The 25966-nt window shown below is 34.0% G+C and overlaps 1 protein-coding gene across 9 annotated transcripts in view; it reads left to right on the forward strand.

Moving 5' to 3' along the window:
- The window catches only part of NFAT5 (nuclear factor of activated T cells 5), a 132073-nt gene that overhangs the window by 62527 nt on the left and 43580 nt on the right, over window positions 1-25966 (forward strand). For 5 of the 9 annotated variants that reach the window (XR_010938927.1, XM_067718329.1, XM_067718331.1 and 2 more), the window contains 2 exons: window positions 10465-10590; window positions 24541-25099. Coding sequence is in view for 8 of the 9 variants with exons in the window: in XM_067718329.1 (XP_067574430.1) it covers window positions 10465-10590; window positions 24541-25099 (685 nt within the window). In the remaining variant the exon portion in view is untranslated. Of the gene's footprint in view, window positions 1-689; window positions 905-10464; window positions 10591-18722; window positions 18836-24026; window positions 24089-24540; window positions 25100-25966 lie in introns of those variants that run through there. The other 4 variants (XM_067718333.1, XM_067718332.1, XM_067718335.1 and 1 more) reach the window with 3 other exon arrangements.

The raw sequence follows: 25966 nt of genomic DNA on the forward strand, positions 1-25966 counted from the left end.
GCTCAAATTATTAGCAACGTTAATAGAAAAAAATATGAGACAACAGTCACCCCAATTCTGGCAGACCAAGGAAAGAATTCTTTAGAAAACAAAAGTGAAATCATTCCTAGATTTTGAAAAAAAGAGTGAGAAAGAGAGTGAGTGCATTTAAGTACATTGCACAAAAGCAGTTTTTACCAGATGTTACATTGATCTGTATTAAATTTGATTATTCCTTTGCACAGGTATTCCAGCCTTTCATTATCTGTGATGAATTATGACATATGATATATTCCTCTTAAGCCTGTGTCATTTGCAAATTCTGTATCTCTGTTCAAGTTGTTGATGTAGTAACCACATTCCTCAAGGGGGAACCCATACATTTTTGGGTGGTGTTGTTTAGAGTCATCTGTTTTATGAAGTCTACATTTCTTATATTGCTCGTAAGAACTTTGTAAGATTTTCATCATTTTACTGACTATAGGATACCTATGCCTGTAGTAATTTCTTGATACAGTAGATGAGCCTTAAAAGGGAAATTAGATTAGTTTGCAGTTTAGCTTTCATAATTTCACTTTTCACAAATAGAAACTATGTGAAAAGATATTTCTGTCCATGAAGTTTATTAGGAACATTGAGAGACCTAGCTCGCTCTTGTGCAGTTCTCAGTTGTTCTTATTCTATTCCTCTTTCTCTTTTTTTAAAAACAGCTTTACCCATGTATAATTTACATATCATAAAATTCACACATTTAAAGTGTACAGGAGATTGGCTCAAGATGGCGGAGTAGAAGGACGTGCGCTCACTCCTTGTGAGAGCACCAGAATCACAACTAACTGCTGAACAATCATCGACAGAAGGACACTGGAACTCACCAAAAAAGAGACCCCACATCCAAAGACAAAGGAGAAGCCACAATGAGACGGTAGGAGGGGCACAATCACAATAAAATCAAATCCCATAACTGCTGGGTGGGTGACTCACAAACTGGAGAACACTTATACCACAAAAGTCCACCCACTGGAGTGAAGGTTCTGAGCCTCACGTCAGGCTTTCCAACCTGGGGGTCTGACAATGGGAGGAGGAATTCCTAGAGAATCAGACTTTGAAGGCTAGCAGGATTTGATTGCAGGACTTCGACAGGACTGGGAGAAACAGAGACTCCACTCTTGGAGGGCACAGACAAAGTAGTGTGTGCATCAGGACCCAGGGGAAAGAGCAGTGACCCCATAGGAGTCTGAACCAGACCTACCTGCTAATATTGGAGGGTCTCTTGCAGAGGTGGGGGGTGGCTGTGTCTCACCATGAGCACAAGGACACTGCCAGCAGAAGTTCTGGGAAGTACTCCTTGGCGTGAGCCCTCCCAGAGTCTGCCATTAGCCCCACCAAAGACCCCGGGTAGGCTCCAGGGTTGGGTCGCCTCAGGCCAAACAACCAGCAGGGAGGGAACCCAGCCCCACCTATCAGCAGACAAGCAGATTAAAGTTTTACTGAGCTCTGCTCACCAGAGCAACAGCCAGCTCTGCCTACCACCAGTTCCTCCCATCAGGAACCTTGCACAAGCCTCTTAGATAGCTTAATCCACCAGTGGGCAGACAGCAGAAGCAAGAAGAAGTACAGTCCTGCAGCCTGGTGAACTGAAACCATGTTCACAGGAAGACAGATGAGACGAAAAGGCAGAGGACTATGTACCCGATGAAGGAACAAGATAAAACCCCAGAAAAACAACTAAATGAAGTGGAGATAGGCAACCTTCCAGAAAAAGAATTCAGAATAATGATAATGAAGATGATCCAATACCTCGGACCAAGAATGGAGGCAAAGATCAAGAGGATGGAAGAAATGTTTAACAAAGACCTAGAAGAATTAAAGAACAAACAGAGATGAACAATAAAATAACTGAAATGAAAAATACACTAGAAGGAATCAGTAGCAAAATAACTGAGGCAGAAGAATGGGTAACTGACCTAGAAGACAGAATGGTGGAATTCACTGCTGCAGAACAGAATAAAGAAGAAAGAATGAAAAGAAATGAAGACAGCCTAAGAGACCTCTGGGGCAACATTAAACACACCAACATTCACATTATAGGGGTCCCAGAAGGAGAAGAGAGAGAGAAAGGACCAGAGAAAATATTAGAAGAGATTATAGTCCAAAATTTCCCTAACATGGGTAAGGAAACAGCCAACCAAGTCCAGGAAGCGCAGAGAGTCCCATACAGGATAAACCCAAGGAGAAACACGCCGAGACACATAGCAATCAAATTGGCCAAAATTAAAGACAAAGAAAAATTATTGAAAGCAGCAAGGGAAAAATGACAAGTAACATACAAGGGAACTCCCATAAGGTTAAGAGCTGATTACTCAGCAGAAACTACAAGCCAGAAGGGAGTGGCATGACATATTTAAAGTGATGAAAGGTAAGAACCTACAACCAAGATTACTCTACCCAGCAAGGATCTCATTCAGATTCGATGGAGAAATCAAAAGTTTTACAGACAAGCAAAGGCTAAGAGAATTCAGCACCACCAAACCAGCTCTACAACAAATGCTAAAAGAACTTTTCTAAGTGGGAAACACAAGAGAAGAAAAGGACCTACAAACACAAACCCAAACAATTAAGAAAATGGTCATAGGAAGATACATATCGATAATTACCTTAAACGTGAATGGATTAAATGTTCCAACCAAAAGACACAGGCTTGCTGAATGGATACAAAAACAAGACCCATTTATATGCTGTCTACAAGAGACCCACTTCAGACCTAGGGACACATACAGACTGAAAGTGAGAGGATGGAAAAGGATATCCATGCAAATGGAAATCAAAAGAAAGCTGGAGTACCAGTATTCATATCAGATAAAATAGACTTTAAAATAAAGAATGTTACAAGAGACAAGGAAGGACACTACAAAATGATCAAGGTATTAATCCAAGAAGAAGATACATTATAAATGTATAAACACCCAACATAGGAGCACCTCAATACATAAGGCAACTGCTAACAGCTATAAAAGAGGAAATCGACAGTAACACAATAATAGTGGGGGACTTTAACACCTCAGTAACACCAATGGACAGATCATCTAGACAGAAAATTAATAAGGAAACAGAAGCTTTAAATGACACAATAGACCAGATATGTTTAATTGATATTTATAGGACATTCCATCCAAAAACAGCAGATTACACTTTCATCTCAAGTGCGCACAGAACATTCTCCAGGATAGATCACATCTTGGGTCACAAATCAAGCCTCAGTAAATTTAAGAAAATTGAAATCATATCTAGCATCTTTTCTAACCACAACACTATGAGATTAGAAATAAATTACAGGGAAAACAACGTAAAAAACACAAACACATGGAGGCTAAACAATACTTTACTAAATAACCAAGAGATCACTGAAGAATTCAAAGAGGAAATCAAAAAATACCTAGAGACAGATGACAATGAAAACACGATGATCCAAAACCTATGGGATGCAGCAAAAGCAGTTCTAAGAGGGAAGTTTATAGCTATACAAGCCTACCTCAAGAAACAAGAAAACTCTCAAATAAACAATCTAACCTTACACCTAAAGGAACTAGAGAAAGAAAAACAAACAAAACCCAACGTTAGTAGAAGGAAAGAAATCATAAAGATCAGAGCAGAAATAAGTGAAAAAGAAACAAAGAAAACAATAGCAAAGATCAATAAAACTAAAAGCTGGTTCTTTGAGAAGATAAACAAAATTGGTAAACCATTAGCCAGACTCATCAAGAAAAAGAGGGAGAGGACTCAAATCAATAAAATTAGAAATGAAAAAGGAGAAGTTACAATGGTCACTGCAGAAATACAAAGCATCCTAAGAGACTACTACAAGCAACTCTATGCCAATAAAATGGACAACCTGGAAGAAATGGACAAATTCTTTGAAAGGTATAACCTTCCAAGACTGAATCAGGAAGAAATCGAAAATATGAACAGACCAATCACAAGTAATGAAATTGAAACTGTGATTAAAAATCTTCCAACAGGGCTTCCCTGGTGGCGCAGTGGTTGAGAGTCCGCCTGCTGATGCAGGGGACACGGGTTCGTGTCCCGGTCTGGGAGGATCCCACATGCCGCGGAGCGGCTGGGCCCGTGAGCCATGGCCGCTGAGCCTGTGCGTCCGGAGCCTGTGCTCCACAACGGGAGAGGCCACAAGAGTGAGAGGCCCGCGTACCGCAAAAAAAAAAAAAAAAAAAAAAAAATCTTCCAACAAACAAAAGTCCAGGATCAGATGGCTTCACAGGTGAATTCTATCAAACATTTAGAGAAGAGCTAACACCCATCCTTCTCAAACTCTTCCAAAAAATTGCAGAGGAAGAACACTCCAAAACTCATTCTATGAGGCCACCATCACCCTGATACCAAAACCAGACAAAAATACTAGAAAAAAGAAAATTATAGACCAGTATCACTCATGAATATAGATGCAAAAATCCTCAACAAAATACTAGCAAACAGAATCCAACAACACATTAAAAGGATCATACGCCATGAAAAAGTGGAATTTATCCCAGGGATGCAAGGATTCTTCAATATACGCAAATCAATCAATGTGATACACCATATTAACAAATTGAAGCAGAAAAACCATAGGATCATCTCAATAGATGCAGAAAAAGCTTTTGACAAAATTCAACACCCATTTATGTTAAAAACTCTCCAGAAAGTGGGCATAGAGGGAACCTACCTCAATATGATAAAGGCCATATACGACAAACCCACAGTAAACATTATCCTCAATGGTGAAAAACTGAAAGCATTTCCTCTAAGATCAGGAACAAGACAAGGATGTCCACTCTTGCCACTGTTATTCAACATAGTTTTGGAAGTCCTAGCCACAGCAATCAGAGAAGAAAAAGAAATAAAAGGAATACACATTGGAAAAGAAGAAGCAAAACTATTACTGTTTGCAGATGACATGATACTATACATAGAAAATCCTAAAGATGCCACCAGAAAACTACTAGAGCTAATTAATAAATTTAGTAAAGTTGCAGGATACAAAATTAATGCACAGTAATCTCTTGCATTCCTATACACTAATGATGAAAAATCTGAAAGAGAAATTAAGGAAACACTCCCATTTACCACTGCAACAAAAAGAATAAAATACCTAGGAATAAACCTACCTAGGGAGACAAACGACGTGTATGCAGAAAACTATAAGACACTGATGAAAGAAATTAAAGATGATACCAACAGATGGAGAGATATACCATGTTCTTGGATTGGAAAAATCAATATTGTGAAAATGACTATACTACCCAAAGCAATCTACGGATTCAATGCAATCCCTATCAGATTACCAATGGCATTTTTCACAGAACTAGAACAAAAAATCTTAAAATTTGTATGGAGACACAAAAGACCCCGAATAGCCAAAGCAGTCTTGAGGGAAAAAAACAGAGCTGGAGGAATCAGACTCCCTGACTTCAGAGTATACTACAAAGCTACAGTAATCAAGACAATATGGTACTGGCACAAAAACAGAAATATAGATCAATGGAACAGGATTGAAAACCCAGAGATAATCCCACGCACCTATGGTGAACTAATCTATGACAAAGGAGGCAAGGATATACAATGGAGAAAAGACAGTGTCTTCAATAAGTGGTGCTGGGAAAACTGGACAGCTACATGTAAAAGAATGAAATTAGAACACTCCCTAACAGCATACACAAAAATAAACTCAAAATGGATTAGAGACCTAAATGTAAGACTGGACACTATAAAACTCTTAGAGGAAAACATAGGAAGAACACTCTGACATAAATCACAGCACGATCTTTCTTGATCTACCTCCTAGAGTAATGGAAATAAAAATAAACAAATGGGACCTAATGAAACCTAAAAGCTTTTGTGCAGTAAAGGAAACTATAAACAAGACAAAAAGACAACCCTCAGAATGGGAGAAAATATTTGCAAACGAATCAATGTACAAATGATTAATCTCCAAAGTATATAAACAGCTCATGCAGCTCAATATTAAAAAAACAAGGGCTTCCCTGGTGGCGCAGTGGTTGAGAGTCCGCCTGCCGATGTGGGGGACAGGGGTTCGTGTCCCGGTCCAGGAGGATCCCACATGCCGCGGAGCGGCCCGGCCCGTGGGCCGTGGCCGCTGAGCCTGTGCGTCTGGAGCCTGTGCTCCGCAATGGGAGAGGCCACAACAGTGAGAGGCCTGCGTACCAGAAAAAAACAAAAACAAAAAATAAACAACCCAATCCAAAAATGGGCAGAAGACCTAAATAGACATTTCTCCAGGGAAGATATACACATGGCCAAGAAGCACACGAAATGCTGCTCAACATCACTAATTATTAGAGAAATGCAACTCAAAACTACAATGAAGTATCACCTCACACTGGGTAAAATGGGCATCATCAGAAAATCTACAGAGAACAAGTGCTGGAGAGGGTGTGGAGAAAAGGTAACCCTCTTGCCCTGTTGGTGGGAATGTGAATTGATACAGCCACTATGGAGAACAGTATGGAGGTTCCTTAAGAAACTAAAAATAGAGCTACCATATGACCCAGCAATCCCACTACTGGGCATATACTCAGAGAAAACCATAATTCAAAAAGACACATGTACCCCAATGTTCATTGCAGCACTATTTACAATAGCCAGGTCATGGAAGCAACCTAAATGCCCATCGACAGATGAATGGATAAAGAAGATGTGGTACATATATACAATGGAATATTACTCGGCCTTAAAAAGGAGTGAAATTGGGTCAGTTGTAGAGATGTGGATGGATCTAGAGACTGTCATACAGAGTGAAGTATGTCAGAAAGAGAAAAAGAAATATTGTATATTAACACGTATATGTGGAACCTAGAAAAATGGTACAGATGAACCAGTTTGCTGGGCAGAAATTGAGACGCGGGGCTTCCCTGGTGGTGCAGTGGTTGAGAGTCTGCCTGCCAATGCAGGGGACACAGGTTCGTGTCCTGGTCCGGGAGGATCCCACGTGCCATGGAGCAGCTGGGCCCGTGAGCCATGGCCGCTGAGCCTGTGCGTCCGGAGCCTGTGCTCTGCAGCGGGAGAGGCCACAGCAGTGAGAGGCCCACGTACCGCAAAAAAAAAAAAAAGAAAGAAAAAAGAAATTGAGAGGCAGATGTAGAGAACAAACGTATGGACACCAAGGCGGGAAAATGGCGGGGGTGAGAGGTGGTGGTGTGATGAATTGTGATATTTGGATTGACATATATGTATGTCAGTATGACTAATACGAATAAAATGAATAACTAATGAGGACCAGCTGTATAAAAAAAAATAAAAAATACAATAAATTTTCAAAAATAGATAAATTTGAGCACTGAGCAATATGGTTACAGCCCTGCCCAACACCTTCATTGCAATTTTGTGAGATCCTAAGCAAAGTACCCAGTTAAGCCATGCCCAGACTCCTGGTCCACAGAAAATATGAGATAACAAATGTTCGGTTATGTAGGTTTTTTGTTAACAATCTTATTCACATATAATACAACTTGCCCATTTAAGGTATACAGTTGAAAGGTTTTTATTCTCTTCACAGTATTGTGAAACCATCACCAGAATCAATTTTGTAGTATTTTCACTACTCCCAAAAGAAAGCCCATATTTTTTTAGCTGTCACCCATCTTTCTTTCATTCACCCAGCCCTAGGCTACCGCTATCCTACTTTCTGTCTCTATAAATTTGTCTGTTCTAGACATTTCATATAAGCGGAATTATACAAACAAGGTTGAGCACTGAGGGTTGAACAGAGTATTGCTTTTTGCTAAACTGTAAGTTCCTCTAGGTAAGGAAATTTAAAAAAAATAATAAATAAAGTGTGCAGATTCAGTGGTGTTTAGTTATTTATATTTATAGAGCTGTGTAGCCATTGCCATAATCTAATTTTGGAATTTTTACCACCCCGAAAAGAAACCTTGTAACCATTCTTTCTCTTTAAAAAAAAAAAAATCTAGTAGATTCTTTTAAAATCTAGTAGGTTTTTAAAAAAAAAAAAGTAGTAGAGGTTATAGTTATCTAAGGAAGTCGTCTCAGGAAACTGCCTTTCCGTTATAGATTTCCCATTCTCTTTCTTCATATTCTTTGCTTATAAATCTAGAATTTCATTCCTCCTTATCTATTTAACTGATTTAAAAGATAATGCAAGAAAAATAGATATGGCAGCTTAACATGAGGGAGGACTATTTGTTGTTTTCATGGATTTAAAGGACCTGTGCTCTTGTTCAGGAGTTCTCTCATTGGCTAGTGGAGACTGTATAAGTGTTTAATTTGGATTGAATTTAGGACTAAAGGACAATAGTACTAACAGCATAATTTATATCCCTTTAATCTTTTTATGTTTTATGGGAAGCAGGCTTGAGAGTAAGACCAAGGTATGTGGTCATGGTGTACAGTTATATCTTGGAGGGAATCTTTGAGATAATGGGGTAAAAGAAGAGTTTCAGTGAGGATTTAAGTCTTAGAGAAGTTGTTTAAAGTAGAAGAGCCAACACAGTTTTGTCTGAAGTCAGAGCCTGTGATGGTAAGGACTGTATTACCTGCTGTTTTCCTTGGATAGATAGGAAGAAACTTCTGACTTCTCTAATTTTCCAAACACTTGAGTCAGTTAATCAGAAAATACCTTTGGTGAAGGAATGAATCCATGCTTCCTACACCTTCCACTTGACTTGCTTATTACTTTGGTTTGGGGGTAGGCTATAGGGAAGATTGAAATATAACAAGTTCTATATTTAGTTACTTTCCAATGTATTTTTATTGACATTGCTTTTATACCTCTAATTTAGACTCTATGTCCTTCTTTGGGAAAGTGAAATGTGGTTAGTGATGGGGCTTTACTAGGTTAAGTTTTTTTTCCCTTGACATAAATGCATTTTGGTAGATCCTTTCTCTTTTTCTCTAAGCTAATTTTTATTTTCATATTTCCTTTTTGTTTATTTTCCTACACCCCCCCCCAAAAAAAGGTCTTGAATATGCTTTTCTTCTATGTATAAGGGTCTCGTTTTCAACGTGGATTGAGAAAAATAATTGTATTAAAATCTATGTTTGATGATGTGACATTTGTTTTAATTAGTTTCTTGTACTATCCCCCCTATATTATTTGAAAGATGGAAGTAATCTACTTAAGTTTTTTAGCAACATTTTAACAAGCTGAAAAATTTTAGTCAGGGCATATTATATTCAGACAGATGTAACATCTGCTAAATGATTTGAAGATGAAAATTTCAAGTGTTAGGTAATAGTTTTTCGAAAGAAAAATTTTTAAGTGGATTCTTTACTGTGAACAGAGATCATTTAATACTACAACTTCTAATTTTAGCTTTCCTTCATGATATTCTTTCTTATTCCTATCCATATGAAACTCAGGATACGTATTTTAACTGGGAGGATCAAAGTATTTATGAATTCAGTAATCAGTTAACTGACAGTATTGTTTGCTACCAAGGATAAAATGTCTTACAGTGCTACCTTTATTTTTTTAATCACTTAGTACAAATAGTTAATAATCTTCTTTAATAGTTGGAATGTTGCTTTTCTTAGAATACTAGGCAAGTCCCTTAAACTCTGTGCCTCGATTCTTTAGAAAATAGACATATGATTCTAACTGGTCTTTTGAAGTTTCTTCCAACATTGATTCTACTACCTTTAGTGGATATCTTGATAATTATTTCTGTCCAAAAACCATGTAATAATAACTATAAAACAATTTTTAAATAGTAGATGTAAATTTGATTTTATGGACAATTAGAATATTATAAAATATATTAAAAAGATACAGTACTCTTTAATCTGGGATAGAAAAGTAATCATAATCTAATATAGGCACTTGTGCTTAGTGATTTAAGAGTATCCTATACTTGTGCCTTTCTAGAGTTGGAGATACCTCAGAGTAAGAAGTAGTTCCTTGAGCCATAACATTTCTCTTTTTCTCTTCTTTAGGAGGGAAAAATGCATTATGATAGCAAATTAAAATATTTGATAAAGGTGCTGAGTAAAAGAGCAGTAGACGATTGGTCTAATTGGAGAAGCCAATTTAAAGCTGATATACACTAGTACATGCCATCTCATATGTAAAGGATGATAAGTTATGCTCTTTTTTTTTTTTTTTCAAAGGAAGATATTGGAGCATCTTGGATTATTTGACATCTCTTCTGTCTAGTTTTATACAGTTTTAAAATTTTAATAACTTTTTCTGTAGATCATCGTAAGCATGAGGGATAAAACCAAGAAGAAAACAGGGGTTAGAATGAATGGAAAATTCATTATTCAGTTCAATAAAAGTATATAATAGAAAAATATTTGCTAATAATTTTTACAACAGTAGTTATATGAAGTTTAGTGTATGTGTATGAATAATATAGTTCTTCTTATGAGTGAAAAGACATTAATTTTGTGCTCATAATTAGGTTATTGACTTATACTCCTTTTAAAAAAAGTTTTTTCCCTTTCCCCCAACAGAATCTGTCTATGATCTTCTCCCAAAGGAGTTACAGTTACCTCCATCTAGAGAACCATCTGTAGCATCAATGAGTCAGACAAGTGGTGGTGAGGCAGGCTCGCCTCCTCCAGCTGTAGTTGCTGCTGGTATGCATTTCATTTTACTTTTAAAAGAAAAAGTATTATCTGGTCAACATGAACAGTGCTGGCAAAATTCATATCAAAGAGTGTGATTTGAGGGTTTGTTTTAGGAGGTTTTAAACTACATACTTTTAACATTAAAAACTTTCAGTATACAATATTCTTAATACAACTGTTATTTCTTAAAATTTCACGTTGGCACATCTATTAGTGCCATCTCCCAGAATGGACCTTATCTTCAACTATGGGAACAAGTTTAAAGTTTTTTTGTTCACTGCACATAAAAAGGTTATTATAAATACCAAGCTATGGGTAGAAAATTATATTTGAGTCTCTATAAAACAATTATTTTAAAAAATTTGCTCAAAGGGGAAAATGTTTTATTTTGTATAATCTGAAAAAAGGACTCAAGCACTCAAGTGTCTTTTCTGTTTGTAGCATGTTACTGTAACCTTTTCCCTACATTTAAAAACATATGTGACTTTATACTTATTTTAAATTCAGTTGAAAGTAAATGGAAGATTTGAATGTAATGTTTATATAAAGACATTTTCTTATATCAGTGAAAAAGTATGGAAAGTAATGTTTGAAATTTATCAAGTTTATTTTTAATCAGCTCTCAAATCATACACTTTATAATTATATAAAATTGGTTCAAATTTTGATTGAATTACAAGATTGACAGACAAGCTAATTGAAAAATGTCTTGATTAGTGATAAATTAATAAAGAATGCTTTCAGTAATATTAGATTGCCCAACTGTAATTCTTTTTTTAGTTGGGTTTATAGACTACTAAGTGTGTTTGGTGTTTTAAAAAAGTTAGAAAATTACATATATATACTCTGAAGTTTAATCTATCCTACTAATTAGAGGTTTCTTGCCTAATATGATACCTCTCATCTTTTAAAATGGTACTTAAAATCCATCAAAACATTGTTTTCAGTAAATTCTTTTTGTTTCAAAAAGAACAGTGAAGCGGAAGGTTGTGATTTAAATGAGGATATTGGTACTATAATAGAACTTTGGGTACTTTTCTTATTTGCATTAACCTAAGTCCAGTTAACCTTGTGTACCAATCTTTCCCCTGAGCCGTATAGTGCAATATGCAGCCTTCCTGGTTGAGGGCAGGAAAACTTTAAACATGGCCAAGAAACCTACCAGCCCTGCTCACTGTTCATGTGTTGCCAGACATTTTCTAACAGATTCTGTGGATTTAATTGTGAACATTTTAGTAATTGAATTGTTAAGATGACCTGGTTTCACTTTATATGCACTGAATATTTTTTCTGAAATTTAAATATTTAATCTAGTTTTAAAATAGTATCAGATAATAAAATATATATTTTTTAATTTTAATGAAATATTTCACTTTAAATCCACAGGTAGAAATTGACTAACTGATTTCTTTTGTATCTTTTGAGATTTGTTTAAAGACATGTTGAATCTGTATAGAACTAAAAGTCTGTTTCTTCTGTGCTTTTTAACATCTGTTGACAGTAGATCCAGTTCCTTTTAAAAGCTGAAAAAATGTTAGCTAGGTTTGGAAAAAGAACAACACTTCCTTTGAAATAATACCAAACTCAGTTTTAGAAGTTTTTATATATAAATATTGAAAGTTTTTGAATTTGAGTCACTAATGGAATGTTGAAGTTTCCTCCTTCCCTCCCTCCCTCCATAATCCTCTCCAGATAAATTTGAATGAAGGCTTTGAGTTGAAAAATCATGAAAATAAGAATTAACCAAAGGAAGTATTCTGAAGTAATGAATTCTTATTAGATCAAGAAGTTATTGGCATTGTAAAGATTGTGAAGAGAGTAAAGAGGTGACCTTGATAATTTTCATATATTCACACACAGAAAGTTTCTACGATCTAAAACCAAGTCGTTTGTAATTTTTTTTACACATCTTTACTTTTAACCAACATAGTCTTATTCTAGAATTCTAATGTCTTATTGGTAGAATAGAGTCTTTGTCATGTAACATTATAGGTAAGAGAGTTTAAATTGCAGAATAGTTATAGTAGGGATATCAGTTAGTATGTATAATTAGAGTTGCTTTTTTTATTTGACATATTAATGTCCTTAGTGACATACATGTCAAAGAGATTTGGAGTAACTTAGCAGTTATTCAGTGTTTCCTGGCCAAAAGACTAGATGTTTAGGGAAAGATACATTAATTTAGACTTCTTTGATTTTTTTTTTTAATCTATAGCATTTGCTGTTTAAATATGAAATGCATAAAAATGATGACTCTTGATGTAGTTAATTCTTCAGAGTTTTGAAGGAGCCGGATTGGCTGCTATCAGGTATGAGGGCCTGGTGGGAACAGACTTCTAGTTCTGCCATAAAGGTTTGTGTTTCACAAATTCTAAATCAATTTAAATTTTAAAATTTAGAGGCTGGGCATATAGGTGTTCATGTACATTTTAAATTATTTAATTATTAAAAATGTGTTTCTCAGATTCGCCAATCTAGATTTTTTTCCCTTTATGTATTACTGAAGGAATGAGTAAACATGATGCTGCTAATCCACAATCCAGAATACTGGGTAAAAAGAATATCTCTTAAACCTTTTTTCTGCTTCTACACTATTCACACTTTTACATACTCTCATTAATAACATCTTTTATCTGGTAAGACCCAGAGTTGGGAATGGGGGAGAGGTTTACTTCCTTACAACTCCTCCCCTCTCCATAGGGCCAAGTGTCACAATCTGGGAGGTGTAGTTGGAAATCAACAGTCTGAAATCCGTACTCTTCCCCATTTTTAAAAGGCATCTGTTTTTGTCGCACTAGAAAGTTTCTTAGGAGTTTGAGGTTCAATATATAAATGAATAAAAGTTTTAGAAGTACAGACTTTCTGAAGAATATTGTAGGTTCTTAGTAATTAAGACAGAGACTGTTTTCCTAACACAAAAAAGTTATCCAGGGACTTCCCTGGTGGTCCAGTGGTTAAGACTCTTCGTTCCCAATGCAGGGGGCCCAGGGTTCGATTCCTGGTGAGAGAACTAAGATCGCACATACTACAACTAAGGCCACGTGCTACAACTACTGAGCCCGCACACTCTAGAGTCCACTCACTGCAACTAGAGCAGCCAGTGCACCACAACAAAGACCCAAATAAATAAATAAATAAATAAATTTAAAAATTATCACTTATTAAAAAAAAGTTATCTACATGAATTGATAAATTCTGGCAAAATAAGGAGTTGATCAAGAAGAAATGAAAGTTGTGAAAGGATTCTTTTTGTTTGTTTCTTTAATCCTACAGTATAGGTTGGAAGGAACTAAAATATAAGAAATATTATTAAGGAGAACTAAAACAGTTACACTAGAATTTTGGATTTTTGAAAAGAGATATGGCAGATATTTTTCTTAAATAACAGCTTTATTGAGATACAATTCACATACCAATCGAGTATTTTTAAAAATCTACTTACATGTTTACAGTTTTATCCTTAGATTGTCTTAATTTATTTAAAATAGGGAGTCTTTCACAGAAGTGAACAATAAACTTTACTCTTCATTTTAAGAAATCAAATTATTTTCTTGTTCTATCCTAAATTCTATTTGTCCTCATCTTGGGATGTAGCATCATGTTTATTAGTTTATATCAAAATATTTTGCTAGGGTAATTATTTCAGGTTTCTTTAAAATGTTTTAATTCTAATTCTTGAAATAAACAATGAATTAATCAAACCATAGGTTTTATAATTCAGCCAGAGAATCTTAAGAATAACTAGTTAGTAATTCTTTTGTTGTTTTCATAAAGTTGTTATTTTACTTTCAGGAATTATATATTAGTCCTCTTTAGAAATAATATCTCAGTATATGAATATTTGGTAGCAGTTTTTAACATGTATAGGTATATACACTAATAAAGCACATACAAAAGTTTTTAAAGGCTGTAATTAAAGTTAATAATTTTACATGAAGTGATCCATATAATAAACTTTTCTGTTGGAAGAGACTTATTAAATAGTGCTTTGAATTTTATGCTTACAGCAAGTACCTAACAGGTATTTTCTATACTGAAAGAACTTAACTGTGTGCTATTTACAGTATAGGAGGGGACACTAGAGAACTAAATAATGTCCTATAATCAAAGAACAGCTATGCTTTAATTTATTGGTTTGGCCAAAAAGTTCATTCAGGTTTTTCCATAAGATGTTACAGAAAAACCCGAATGAACTTTTTGGCTATCCCAATACTTCAGACACCTTAATCACCTAAATTAAAATCATAGAAATTTGTAGACCATCCATAACAGCAAAACTATACAAAAATTGGGTTGAAGAAAATATAAACTATCATTTTTGAGTTCCTACTATGTGATAGGAATTGTACTTTACAATTTACATGAAGTGATCCATATGATCCATATCATATCATATGGTGTGGATATGGATATCATATATATATGATCCGTCCATCATATCATATCATAACTCAATCCTTCCAGTCACAAGACACCTCTCTTCTTTCCCACTAAGGTCTAAGTTCTTTTCTCCTTGCCATTGTACTTTAGGGAATTTAGCATAATGTTCTGTCACTTCAATTAGGGAAACACAAGATCCTGGACTAGGCAGTGTGTAGGACATTGAGTTGAAAAAGCCATACTCATTCTCCTCTGCAAGTTTCAGGATCTAAAAAATAGGAATATTATTTCTAGAAGAATATAAATTGTTTATAAAAGTTATTTACAGTAACAGAGTACTTAGCCCATTGAATTTATTGTAACTTGTTTACTAGTGTTAGAAGATACTTGCAGTTATGTAATTCTTATTTTCTTGAGTTGACTAAATTTAAGGAGCAAATTTGCCTTTGACTGCTCTCCTGGGCTAACTAGGTTAACATATTTCAGAATTTGGGCCATTTATGTAGTATATATTCCGAAGATTAAACCCAAAGCCCATTAACAGGAAAAGTAATTCACCTATGTAACCTACATATTGATGTTGTGAGCTGAAGTGTGAATTGATCTTGGTTATTCCATATGGTCATTCCTACTTTTCCTAGAAAACTGGACCACTTCCAGAAGGAAGTCAGATCCTAGCTACAAACACGTTGAAGTAACAACATGTTTAAAAACTTTTCTCCTCATTCTGACTTTTAAAATTACATAGTAAATCTAAATACATACATTTATACATATAGAAATATGTGTGTATGTACGTATGTATAGATGTGTACTACTAACATCTGCGTTATTAGAATGGAGAGCATCAGCAAACTTGGGCCATAATGGTTAATTCAGAAACAGTTACCAATTCAGGAGACTATCCATATTATACATTTTCACTGACAGAAAGTACACATGGCCTATTAATCGTTTATTCCCTAAATGTTTACCTTTTTTGGTCCTCTTGCTAATTTTTAGCAACTTTTATAAATATCGTGGTTTTTTCATTTTCTGGTAGAATAAGCAGATTTTTATATTACCTGAGTCTATAGAATAGCATTTTAAAACTGCACACAGATTTTCAGCCATTCATAGACAAATTACATACATCAAATAGACACAATTTCTTTTTTTGTTTATGTGTTTTGTAGAATTTCACATTAAGAAATTAATGCACAGAAGTAGGCTTACTTTTTTTATGCTACCAATAAGATTGATAATAAGCAAAAAGTATTGCCATAACTAATTGTTTTATAATAATTAGTTGTATAAATAATAGTAATAAAGTTGTATAAAAACACTCCAGCTGGGACTGGAGTGAGGGGAATTGATTAGGGTAGGATACAACAAAAGACTTCACCTGTTTCTATGACATTATTTCTCTTTTCCCATATGTGAAATATAATAAAATTAGCATGAGCTTTGGAATCATAAAGACCTAATTTGAATCTGATTGCTATCATATCATTTCTATCATATAGACAGAACCTTGTGGAAGTTCAGTAAATTTCTCATATTACCCCTGTAAGTAGACAGTAACAACAACTTTTTCTTAAGATTATTATGAAGGTAAATATGTAAAATACTTAATACTGCCTGATAATCAGTGATCGTTCGGTAAACATTGACCTCCCTCCCACATGGATTTCTCCTTTCATTTGTTAGTAAGGTTTTAAAAAATAGATCTTATTTTTATAAAAACAAGTTTTTTAGCTTTATTTTGCTTCTTTCTTTCCATTCTCAGTCTGTTTTTTACCTCATTTTGAAGTTTTGCATATCAGACAACACATGGGCCATGGGATTTCCTTTCTGACTTACTCTTTAATGTTGACACTCTCACTAGGAGCCCTTGTAAATAAAAGAAGCATTGCTAGAGGATGATGAATCATAGGGAGAACAGACACTTCCCAAAGGGATGATTCTGCAAAGTTGACTGATTAAGTATTCTTCCTAGAATTCTCTTCCCACTTTTTAAAAAATGAAATGATAAAGTTGCGTGATCAATTATCAAAACTTCTAGTAGAGCAATTTATGACTTCTGTTTTTTGTCTAGACATTTTATCTACAATTGGATCTAATGTACACTGTAATCCAGATCCAGTTGTAAAACCATTCTGAATTATTATATCAGAAGATTTTAATGATACAAATACTATTTTCCCTTTTTTGTTCACCTCTGAAAAAGAAGAAATATGAAGACATTGGACTAGAGTTGATAGGAATGACTTTATTATTTAATTTAAACCATTTTAAAAGGTATTATATGATAAAGCATTGAAGTGACCTTCAAATAGCATCCCTCAGAACTGTTTTTTTCTCTCCAGTTCTTAAGTTAATGTGGTGGTAATCTCTCTTTTTGTCTTAAAGTAAACATTACCTTTCAAGTAGTATAATTGCTGTCTTTTTGTTTAAAAAACCCTGTTCTTCTTGGGGTCTTTGACAACAATAAATGTAGTCATCAGCTAGTATAGTTATTCCGTTTTGTGTTTAAATTATTTGAGAGTGAGGATTCTTTCTGGGATTTTTGGTCTCCACCCAGTATCAATGACTGATGCTACCCTGTAGTACTTAAATCACTGGATGATAGAAAGCATCTTTGTCTTCCAAGAGGAAAGGATTTAAAAAACAGATTGTGTAATATGTACCTAGTACCTATTTTACACTGTGATTAAATACTTAGGGTTGAATAGGATAAAATATATATTTAAAACATTGCTCTCAGTGTCAGGACACTTACAAATTTTGTAAGCATTTTATTTTTCAGGAAACATTCTTTAATAAATACTCTGTGAATGTTTATTAATGGCACTCAGACAAGATAAAAATAATTATTTTAGGAGAATTTAGATTAAAAGCGGGAGCGTAATTATTGTGTAGTATTAGAACTATGACTGGCAGTTTGATGGACTGAAGGAGAGAAGGATGGTCTCTAGTAAATCAGTAACAACCCCTTCAGCTTCAGCAATAGTGCTAATTATTTTTTTTAAATAGAGCCTCTAGGATCAAACGTTTTATGCACAGTAACATATCTAATTTAAAAGTGTAAATTAGGACTTCCCTGGTGGTCCATTTGTTAAGATGCCTCACTTCCAATGCAGGGGCAAGGGTTTGATCCCTGGTCAGGGAACTAAGATCCCATGCTGCACGGCATGGCCAAGAATCTTTTTAAAAAGTGTAAATTAGTAACTTTTTTGGAGGGGGGGGTGATGAGGAAGTGTTTGGAAGTTGGCCTGAGAAATGAAACTACTCTTTTGCTGGTAAAATGTATATATTTTTTAGTGCTTGAGTGTATTGGTCAGAACATATCGTCGTATACTCTTTAAGGGAATTTGGGTAAGGGCATAGTTTAAAAACACCTAGAGAGAACATTCTGGCTTATGGATTAGATTGCATTAGTAAACAGGAGAACAAATTGGTGAATATGAGTTAACAAAAATTTTGAATAAGAAATTTACCCACATGCATTTATTTGGATGTTAATAATTTAATTTTTTAAAGTTTGTTTTAAAACATTGCTTATAGTAGCATGTAAACCTATGTTGGGTGGGAAAAGTACAAATGGGAAATTAGAACTGTTTTAAACATGTAAATTAAATGATCGACCCTACAATTTTGGTTTTTTGGTTTTTTTTGTTTTGTTTTTATTTTTGTTTTTTGGTAAAGTAATCTGGATTGCTAATTTTATATGCTGGGATGCTAGTTGTTTTTTCTATTAATACACTTAACTTGCATTCTAGCTTCGCCATTCAGAGACAGGCATCGTGTGGTGGGTTGTGTGACAGTGTCTGTCAATAGTGAAGACAAATAGTGCCAGAGACATTTAACCCATCCAATCTCACCCAGGGTATAGGTCGGTCTCGTTTTCAGACTTCTTCTTAAGTCTTTTTTCTTTCTTTCTTTCTTCCTTCCTTCCTTTCTTTTTTTGTTTCTAAATAGTGGATTGATACTGATTGAAACTAAAACTTTTTTGTAAAGTTTTAAACTTTACCTTAATATTATAAGAAGAAGAAGAAGAAAAGTAGAAAACGAAGGTTGGCATGTAAGGTGTTGACAAAGCAGGTTTGCAGCCACTTTGTGTGTTCTAGATTTTTCAGTCCCTTGGCAACATGAATGTTGGCCTTATAATTTTTTTCTCTCAATATCTTTCTTCTTTGATCTGAAAATATATTCTTGTATCTGGTGACTTTTATCAGACAAATGTTTAGATTTGAAGTCATTGTTACCAGTAAGAAAAATGGAAATACTTAAAAAGAATTACTGAGACTGAACAGTAAGGGTTTTAGACCAGAAATTGTTTCCAAATGACCTGTGTTGATTTTTATTATTATTTTCTGAACAGTCAGTAGTTTACTCCCTCTCCGTTCCACTATTGGTTCACTTAGCACACTTGCAAATTTTTACGGCTTTTTTAAGGTAACTCAACTGATTTTGCACTGATGTTGAGAAGTTATAAAATATAAGTGCATATTTAAATGCTAGGGACCACATTTTTATCTTGGAAGCTTAGTTAAATGTCATTTCTGTCATATTTTTTTAAATCAGTGAAAGGTATTTGTTTCTTTTGAGGACTTTAAAGAATGTTTCTAATTTCAAAGGTTTCTATTAAAAGTTGGGTTAGTTCCACATAAAGTATCATCTCTTTTTTATGGTATTTAAAGCACTAAAATGATAATGATAATTTAAATAATTTCTCGTTTACAAATCTAGAACTAATGGTTCTTAATTTTAAAATACAGTTTAAGAAAGCAGTATATAAACTACATGGGTTTCTCTATGTGGTACCACTTAAAACTCCATTTTCATCTTTCCAATCAAATTAATAATATAGTTGACCCTTGAACAACACGGGGTCGAGGGTGGTAGGGGTACTGACCCTTAGCACAGTCAGAAATCCATGTATTACTTACTTTGCACTCAGCCCTCCTTATCCTTGTCTCTGCATCCACAGATTCAAGCAACCACAAGTTGCCTAGTGCTGTAGTATGTATTTATTTAAAAAAAAAATTGTGAATAAGTGGACCCACGCAGTTCAAACCTGTGTTGTTCAAGGGTAAACTGTACTTGCAAATTCTGTAATATCCAGGAAGATATTATCTGCTATTCTTTTTATCCCAAGTGCTTTGAATATTCATAGTGAACGTTAATGATTACATCAGTTCTTGAAAGAAGCCAAATATACAGTTTAAGTTCACCATCATTACTGGCATTTGGCCTAGTAATTGGCTACTGCCAATTAATAAATCTAACAAGTCTGAAATTTTTATGTTTAGATATAGAATACTATAGATGTGATGCTTTTCTTGTAAATTTAAAAATTATTCTTTTGAGATTATAAATTTCTGTCAGTAAGTTATAAAAATGGTCTATCAGTTTTCTCTTTGGTGTTGCTGTGCTCTCTGTGGTCACAGAAAAAGCTATGGAAAAATAAAATTCTTTTTGGGGACTTTTCTGGCAGTCCAGGGGTTAAGACTTCGCCTTCCAGTGCAGGTGCGGGTTCGATCCCTGGTCCCGGAGCTAAGATCCCACATGCCTCGTGACCAAAAAAACCCCCAAACATAAAACAGAAGCACTATTGTAACAAATTCAATGAAGACTTAAAATATGGTCCACATCAAAAAAAAAAAAAGAAAGAAAGAAAACTCTTTAAAAAGTGAAAAAAAAAATAAAATTCTTTTAAGTTCAAAGATAAGTTTTTTCATAAAAGAAATAATAAAAATTTATTCACACATTACTTAGGTGAGTAAATAATTTTAAGAGGAAGAAACTTTCAACTTTATGAAGGATTGGTAAGGGATTTAAAAAACAAATAAATTATAAGGTTATAAAAAGAATACATTATGACTGTTCTGCTTGGTGAGAAAATAAAAGCAATTATTAAAACATTTTTATGCTGGAGTTTTTTATTTTAATAAGCAGCAATTAAACATAGTCTCTACATTCCTAACAGATAAAGATGGGCATTCAAACCCAAAAAGGGATGGGAGGGGTAGTTAGCATATTTTGTTTATAAAGGAATATATAGAAGAGGCAGGATTACATTAGCATTTTAATTCTATGGAATGTCAGTTAAGCTATTTCTTGAAATTTAATAATATATAGATTAAAACGTTTTTGTAAATATTTTAAGAACATTTCTAATATTCCCAGGAATTCATTGTGCTTTTCTGGGAATGCTTAGAAATGACAAATTACTGTTTAGAAATCTAAAATGTTCTTGCTATTATGTTATGCATTTACTTTTTAATAGATAATATTAAGAATTTGTTATTTTTAGTGAATTTATGGATTAATACACAAGTAGGTAATTTGGCTTATGTATGTTTCAAGAAAGAAAGTTATTAGCACATTCTTTGTAGAAATATTGAGTAGTTACCATTAAACTCTTAAGTTACTTCTGAACCTTCCCTGTATAAGTTAATGCTATTATAGCAAGGTATAAATCTTTTTTTTTTTTTGACCTGATAATGTGTCCATTATGAACACATTGGTACATTTATTTACCAGTTTAACTTTAATGTAACTCATCATACATATCAAATATTGGCTTCTCATAAATCAATTTAATTAAAAAATTGAATTTTTACTACATGCAAGTCATAGTATGTTAGGTGTCAGGAGGGTCTAAGATGAGAAAGATGTTGTCCATACTCTCTAGGGGCCCATAGTTCTTATCCCTTATTACTTCACCACCTCACCTGGCATTATTAATGCACTTAGGTGATGTCTTGCTAACCAGAATGTAACATGCTTATGTGAAGGGTTTTATACACCATTTTCATCATCATCAGAGGGATAATGATACTATTGTAAAGAGTTTTATAGTTTAAAAAAATTTGTCTTATATTCATTGTATTCTTAAAATGAGTAGAACCTTTGTAATTTAGGATCAAACTGAGGTAACCTTTAAAAAGTAATTTTTTAAAATTAAATGATACTACTGTCTTTTGACAGAGTTTATGTTTTCAGCTTTATAGTTTTGTGCTAATGAACCTTTTTATTTAGTAAGTATATCCAGGAAACTGCAGGTAAAATATTCATAATGTGTGTTAGGTGTCAAAGGAAAATGTATAGAATATTTTAACTTATGTAGGGTATGAGATCACAGTTTGGCATACCTGTCCCAGAACAGATATTTACGTACAGTTAAATCAATTGGGTTTTATAACCATGATTTTTAAATAAGATTTGCAAGATGAAATCACACATACTTCAAAGAGCAATGCTAGGTTATAGCTTGCATATTAAATTCATAAATATATAACTTGCTTTTGAGTTCATGATTACATTTCACCTAACTTTCCGTCTGTCATGGACAGGGATCCCTGAGATGTTCATATTCTGCATTCTCATGTGCATGGTACTTAGATTCAAAAAGAGTGGGTGGGGGAAAGCTGCTTTATAGAAATACAAGTTCACAGAATTCATGCTGCATGCTTTGTGTGTTCCACTGCAAATACTGCATGCTGCATACTTGTATTTCTCTGAAAATGATGAACATAGACTCATACACACAAAAAGTTTAGTTACTTTTTTGCCAATAGTTGGAACAGATGGAGGAATGTTAGACATAATACCTTCTCTATTTTTTCTAAAATGAATTCTGTAATATTTTTCAAAAAATAAGGAAAAACCTTGTTATTTAAACCCAAAGTGGCTACAAATCAGCTCCTAAACTGTCACTGACATTAGTATCTAGATTTTGTAGTTTTTACAAATCTTTTAAAATATTTATTTACTAAGAAAACATTGCATTAATGCATGATACGAAATTGATAAAAAATTTTTCTTTAAATTGGAATGCAGTTTAAAGTGACTGAATTTTCCAATTTCAGCTACTGCATTTGACAAGGATACAAACTGGAAAATGGAACTGGTATCATCTAAATGCTCTAAGTGCTTTAACTCATGGTAGTTGAGAAAAATCTTTCCATGTGGCATTATGTAGATTTCATTATTGATGGCTAATATTAATAACTGTGCTCTTCAGCCTTGACAGCAATGAAAAATTGTGGGTGCATTTAGTTCTTTCAAATGGTTTAAGTGTTTTGGTGCATGTTTTCAATTTAAAAATAGATCTTTGGCACTTGGCTTTTGATTATCGAAATATTGGCATTCTGACATTTCACTCTTTATATAATTGATGTGGATGTTGCAATTCCAGTAACTGCACATCACAGTTTTAAGTTTATCATATTACACCACTTTAAAACAGTAGCATACATGGCTATAGATAAAAATTAATTTTAGATTTAAACATTTTTAGTTGTCTGTCACGTTACCTATTTTCATTTTTGTATGTGTTTATGATTGTAAACCTTTCCTTATCTTATACAAGATAAAATTGTATAGGACTGATAACTTCCAACTTTAACATTATTAGTGTGCCTCTTGATATTATGTTGTTAAGGGTTTAGTAGTAGCATTTTTCAATGAGTTGTTATGCCAGTTGCCACACATTTTGAAAAGATCTACTTTTGACTTTTTTTGTTAGGCATAATAGGTAAATGGTTTTATAAAAAACCTTTTTATAAGAACTAATTCTGGTTCTCTCCAGAGATTTTTTTCTGTTTAACTCTTTTTTGTTAGACTTCAGCCAATAAAATTTACTGTTAACTCATCTGAAGAAATTCCCTTAATAGTTAAAATCAAGGAGGCCTTTTAAAGAGAGAGGAAATGGACAGTGGTAACCAATTGCCAATAAGAAAAATCCATCCAATAATACGTCCTTCTTCTGTTTTTCATTCTGTGATAAAGGGTGGATTTATTTATTTTAGAGATCATGGTTTTGAACTGCCACTTCCAACTTCTGGAGACCCTCAGTGGTTAACTTGCTTATCTTCTACAGCCCAGCATGTTCCAAATCAAACCTTTTTCACTTTTATTCTTGTAGATTTTAAAACAATCATAGTGACGGTACCAGTTCCATTTTGCCTCCAATTCAGTCGATTATATATTTTTTCTATTTATTTCTCATTTTATAATTGATATCTGGAATAATCAGCAGCTCTTTTCTCATTTATTTTCTCATATTTTTATTCCAGGATTTGCCTCTGAAGCAGGGAGTGTCTGCATTAAAAATGACCTGTAGTTCTCTGCTTCATAGGTTAGAAACTTATTTTAATATTTTGTGGCTAAGCACAGTCCCACTTTTCAAATTCTATAATGAATTATTTAATTGGCATTGAATGTGGACCACAAGCATATATTTCATATTGGGTTTTTTTTTTATTATTTTAAATGATTAAAATTCAGTGGAACTATCCAGCTGAGGCAATAAAAGCTTTGTTTTTGCTTTACAGCTTAAAACATTAAATTAGATTTTAAAAAATCTATCAATTATAACACAAGTAAAATAATGCTATTTGGGCATTTTTAAAAATTGCATTTTTTAGGCCTTGTATTGCTTGAAGCATTTATATTCTAAAACTTAACCAAATTCCAACTATTCATTTTGGGGAAAAACAATCAGTTCACAAATCACATTTTCAATGGGACTGCTAGCCAGCATAGGTGAAAACATGTATAGTGTATTTACTCTTAAATTGTACACTGCAGATGCTTCTTCAGCTCCCTCCTCTTCCTCCATGGGCGGTGCTTGCAGCTCCTTTACCACCTCTTCCAGCCCTACCATTTATTCTACCTCAGTCACCGACAGCAAGGCTATGCAAGTGGAGAGCTGCTCCTCAGCCTTGGGGGTAAGTAACCGAGGGGTAAGTGAAAAGCAGTTAACCAGTAACACAGTTCAGCAGCATCCATCAACACCGAAGAGGCACACAGTCTTGTACATCTCACCACCACCTGAGGACTTGCTGGATAACAGTCGGATGTCCTGCCAGGATGAGGGGTGTGGATTGGAATCTGAGCAGAGCTGCAGTATGTGGATGGAGGATTCCCCCTCCAACTTCAGTAACATGAGCACCAGTTCCTACAATGATAACACTGAGGTACCTCGTAAATCACGAAAACGAAATCCAAAGCAGAGGCCGGGGGTCAAACGACGAGATTGTGAAGAGTCTAATATGGATATATTTGATGCCGACAGTGCCAAAGCACCTCACTATGTGCTTTCTCAGCTTACCACGGACAACAAAGGCAACTCAAAAGCAGGAAATGGGTTGGTATTCACATTTTTTTAAAGTTCTCTCACCATTATGCAAAACAAAAAAATAAATCATTCCTCATTTTTCTTAATTGCTCAGCTCAAGTTTGCATCTAAAGCAAAGATACTAGTTTTATCATTGAAATAACATGAAAATTATAACTTAAAGTTATCAGGTTTCACTAGAGAAGAAAATAAAATACCAGTAGATTTTACCAATAGTTATCTTAGTATGGGTAAGATTTAGTAGAAAATGAAAATAATCTGTTTAGAAATAATTTTTTAATTTCAAATGGACTTATACTTTAAAAGAATTTTAAAATATTTTTATTCATAGAAATAACTAGTGATGCAATGACTCCAGCTAAAACAAACATTTACAGAGGGCTAGTTTGTATTCCCTTTCATGTTGTCTCCCCAAATGATTCAGTCATTTTCCATTTTTGTGAAGATTTTAGTCTTTATTTCCCTTTTTTCTTTTATTTGATGAAAACAAGAAAAACTAAATTGATAGTTTGATTCTCAACTTAGATTCATGTATTTATTTTAAGCTTTTTCTTTAATATATTATGCCAATTCAGGATTTTTAAAAAAATAAATGTATCACTTTTTTTTTTTTTTTTTTCTGTGATTCTGGGTTATATATCTAAAGGGTGATAGAACCAGGATCATGGTGCCTGTTTGAGTTTTCATTCATCTCTGCCAGTTCACAACACTCACTAAATATGTTTCAATAGCTATATTATAGAATATTCACTTCTGAAGTAGAGAATACTATGACTTATTTTTAACTTTCTGATTCCTTTAATACTTTTATTGTAACATTTAATTTCTAGACTTTTGATTAGATTTTCCTACAGTATATTCAGCATAGTTTGATAG

The sequence above is a fragment of the Pseudorca crassidens genome, chromosome 20, assembly GCF_039906515.1.
Source record: "Pseudorca crassidens isolate mPseCra1 chromosome 20, mPseCra1.hap1, whole genome shotgun sequence".
Taxonomy (NCBI): Eukaryota; Metazoa; Chordata; class Mammalia; order Artiodactyla; family Delphinidae; genus Pseudorca; species Pseudorca crassidens.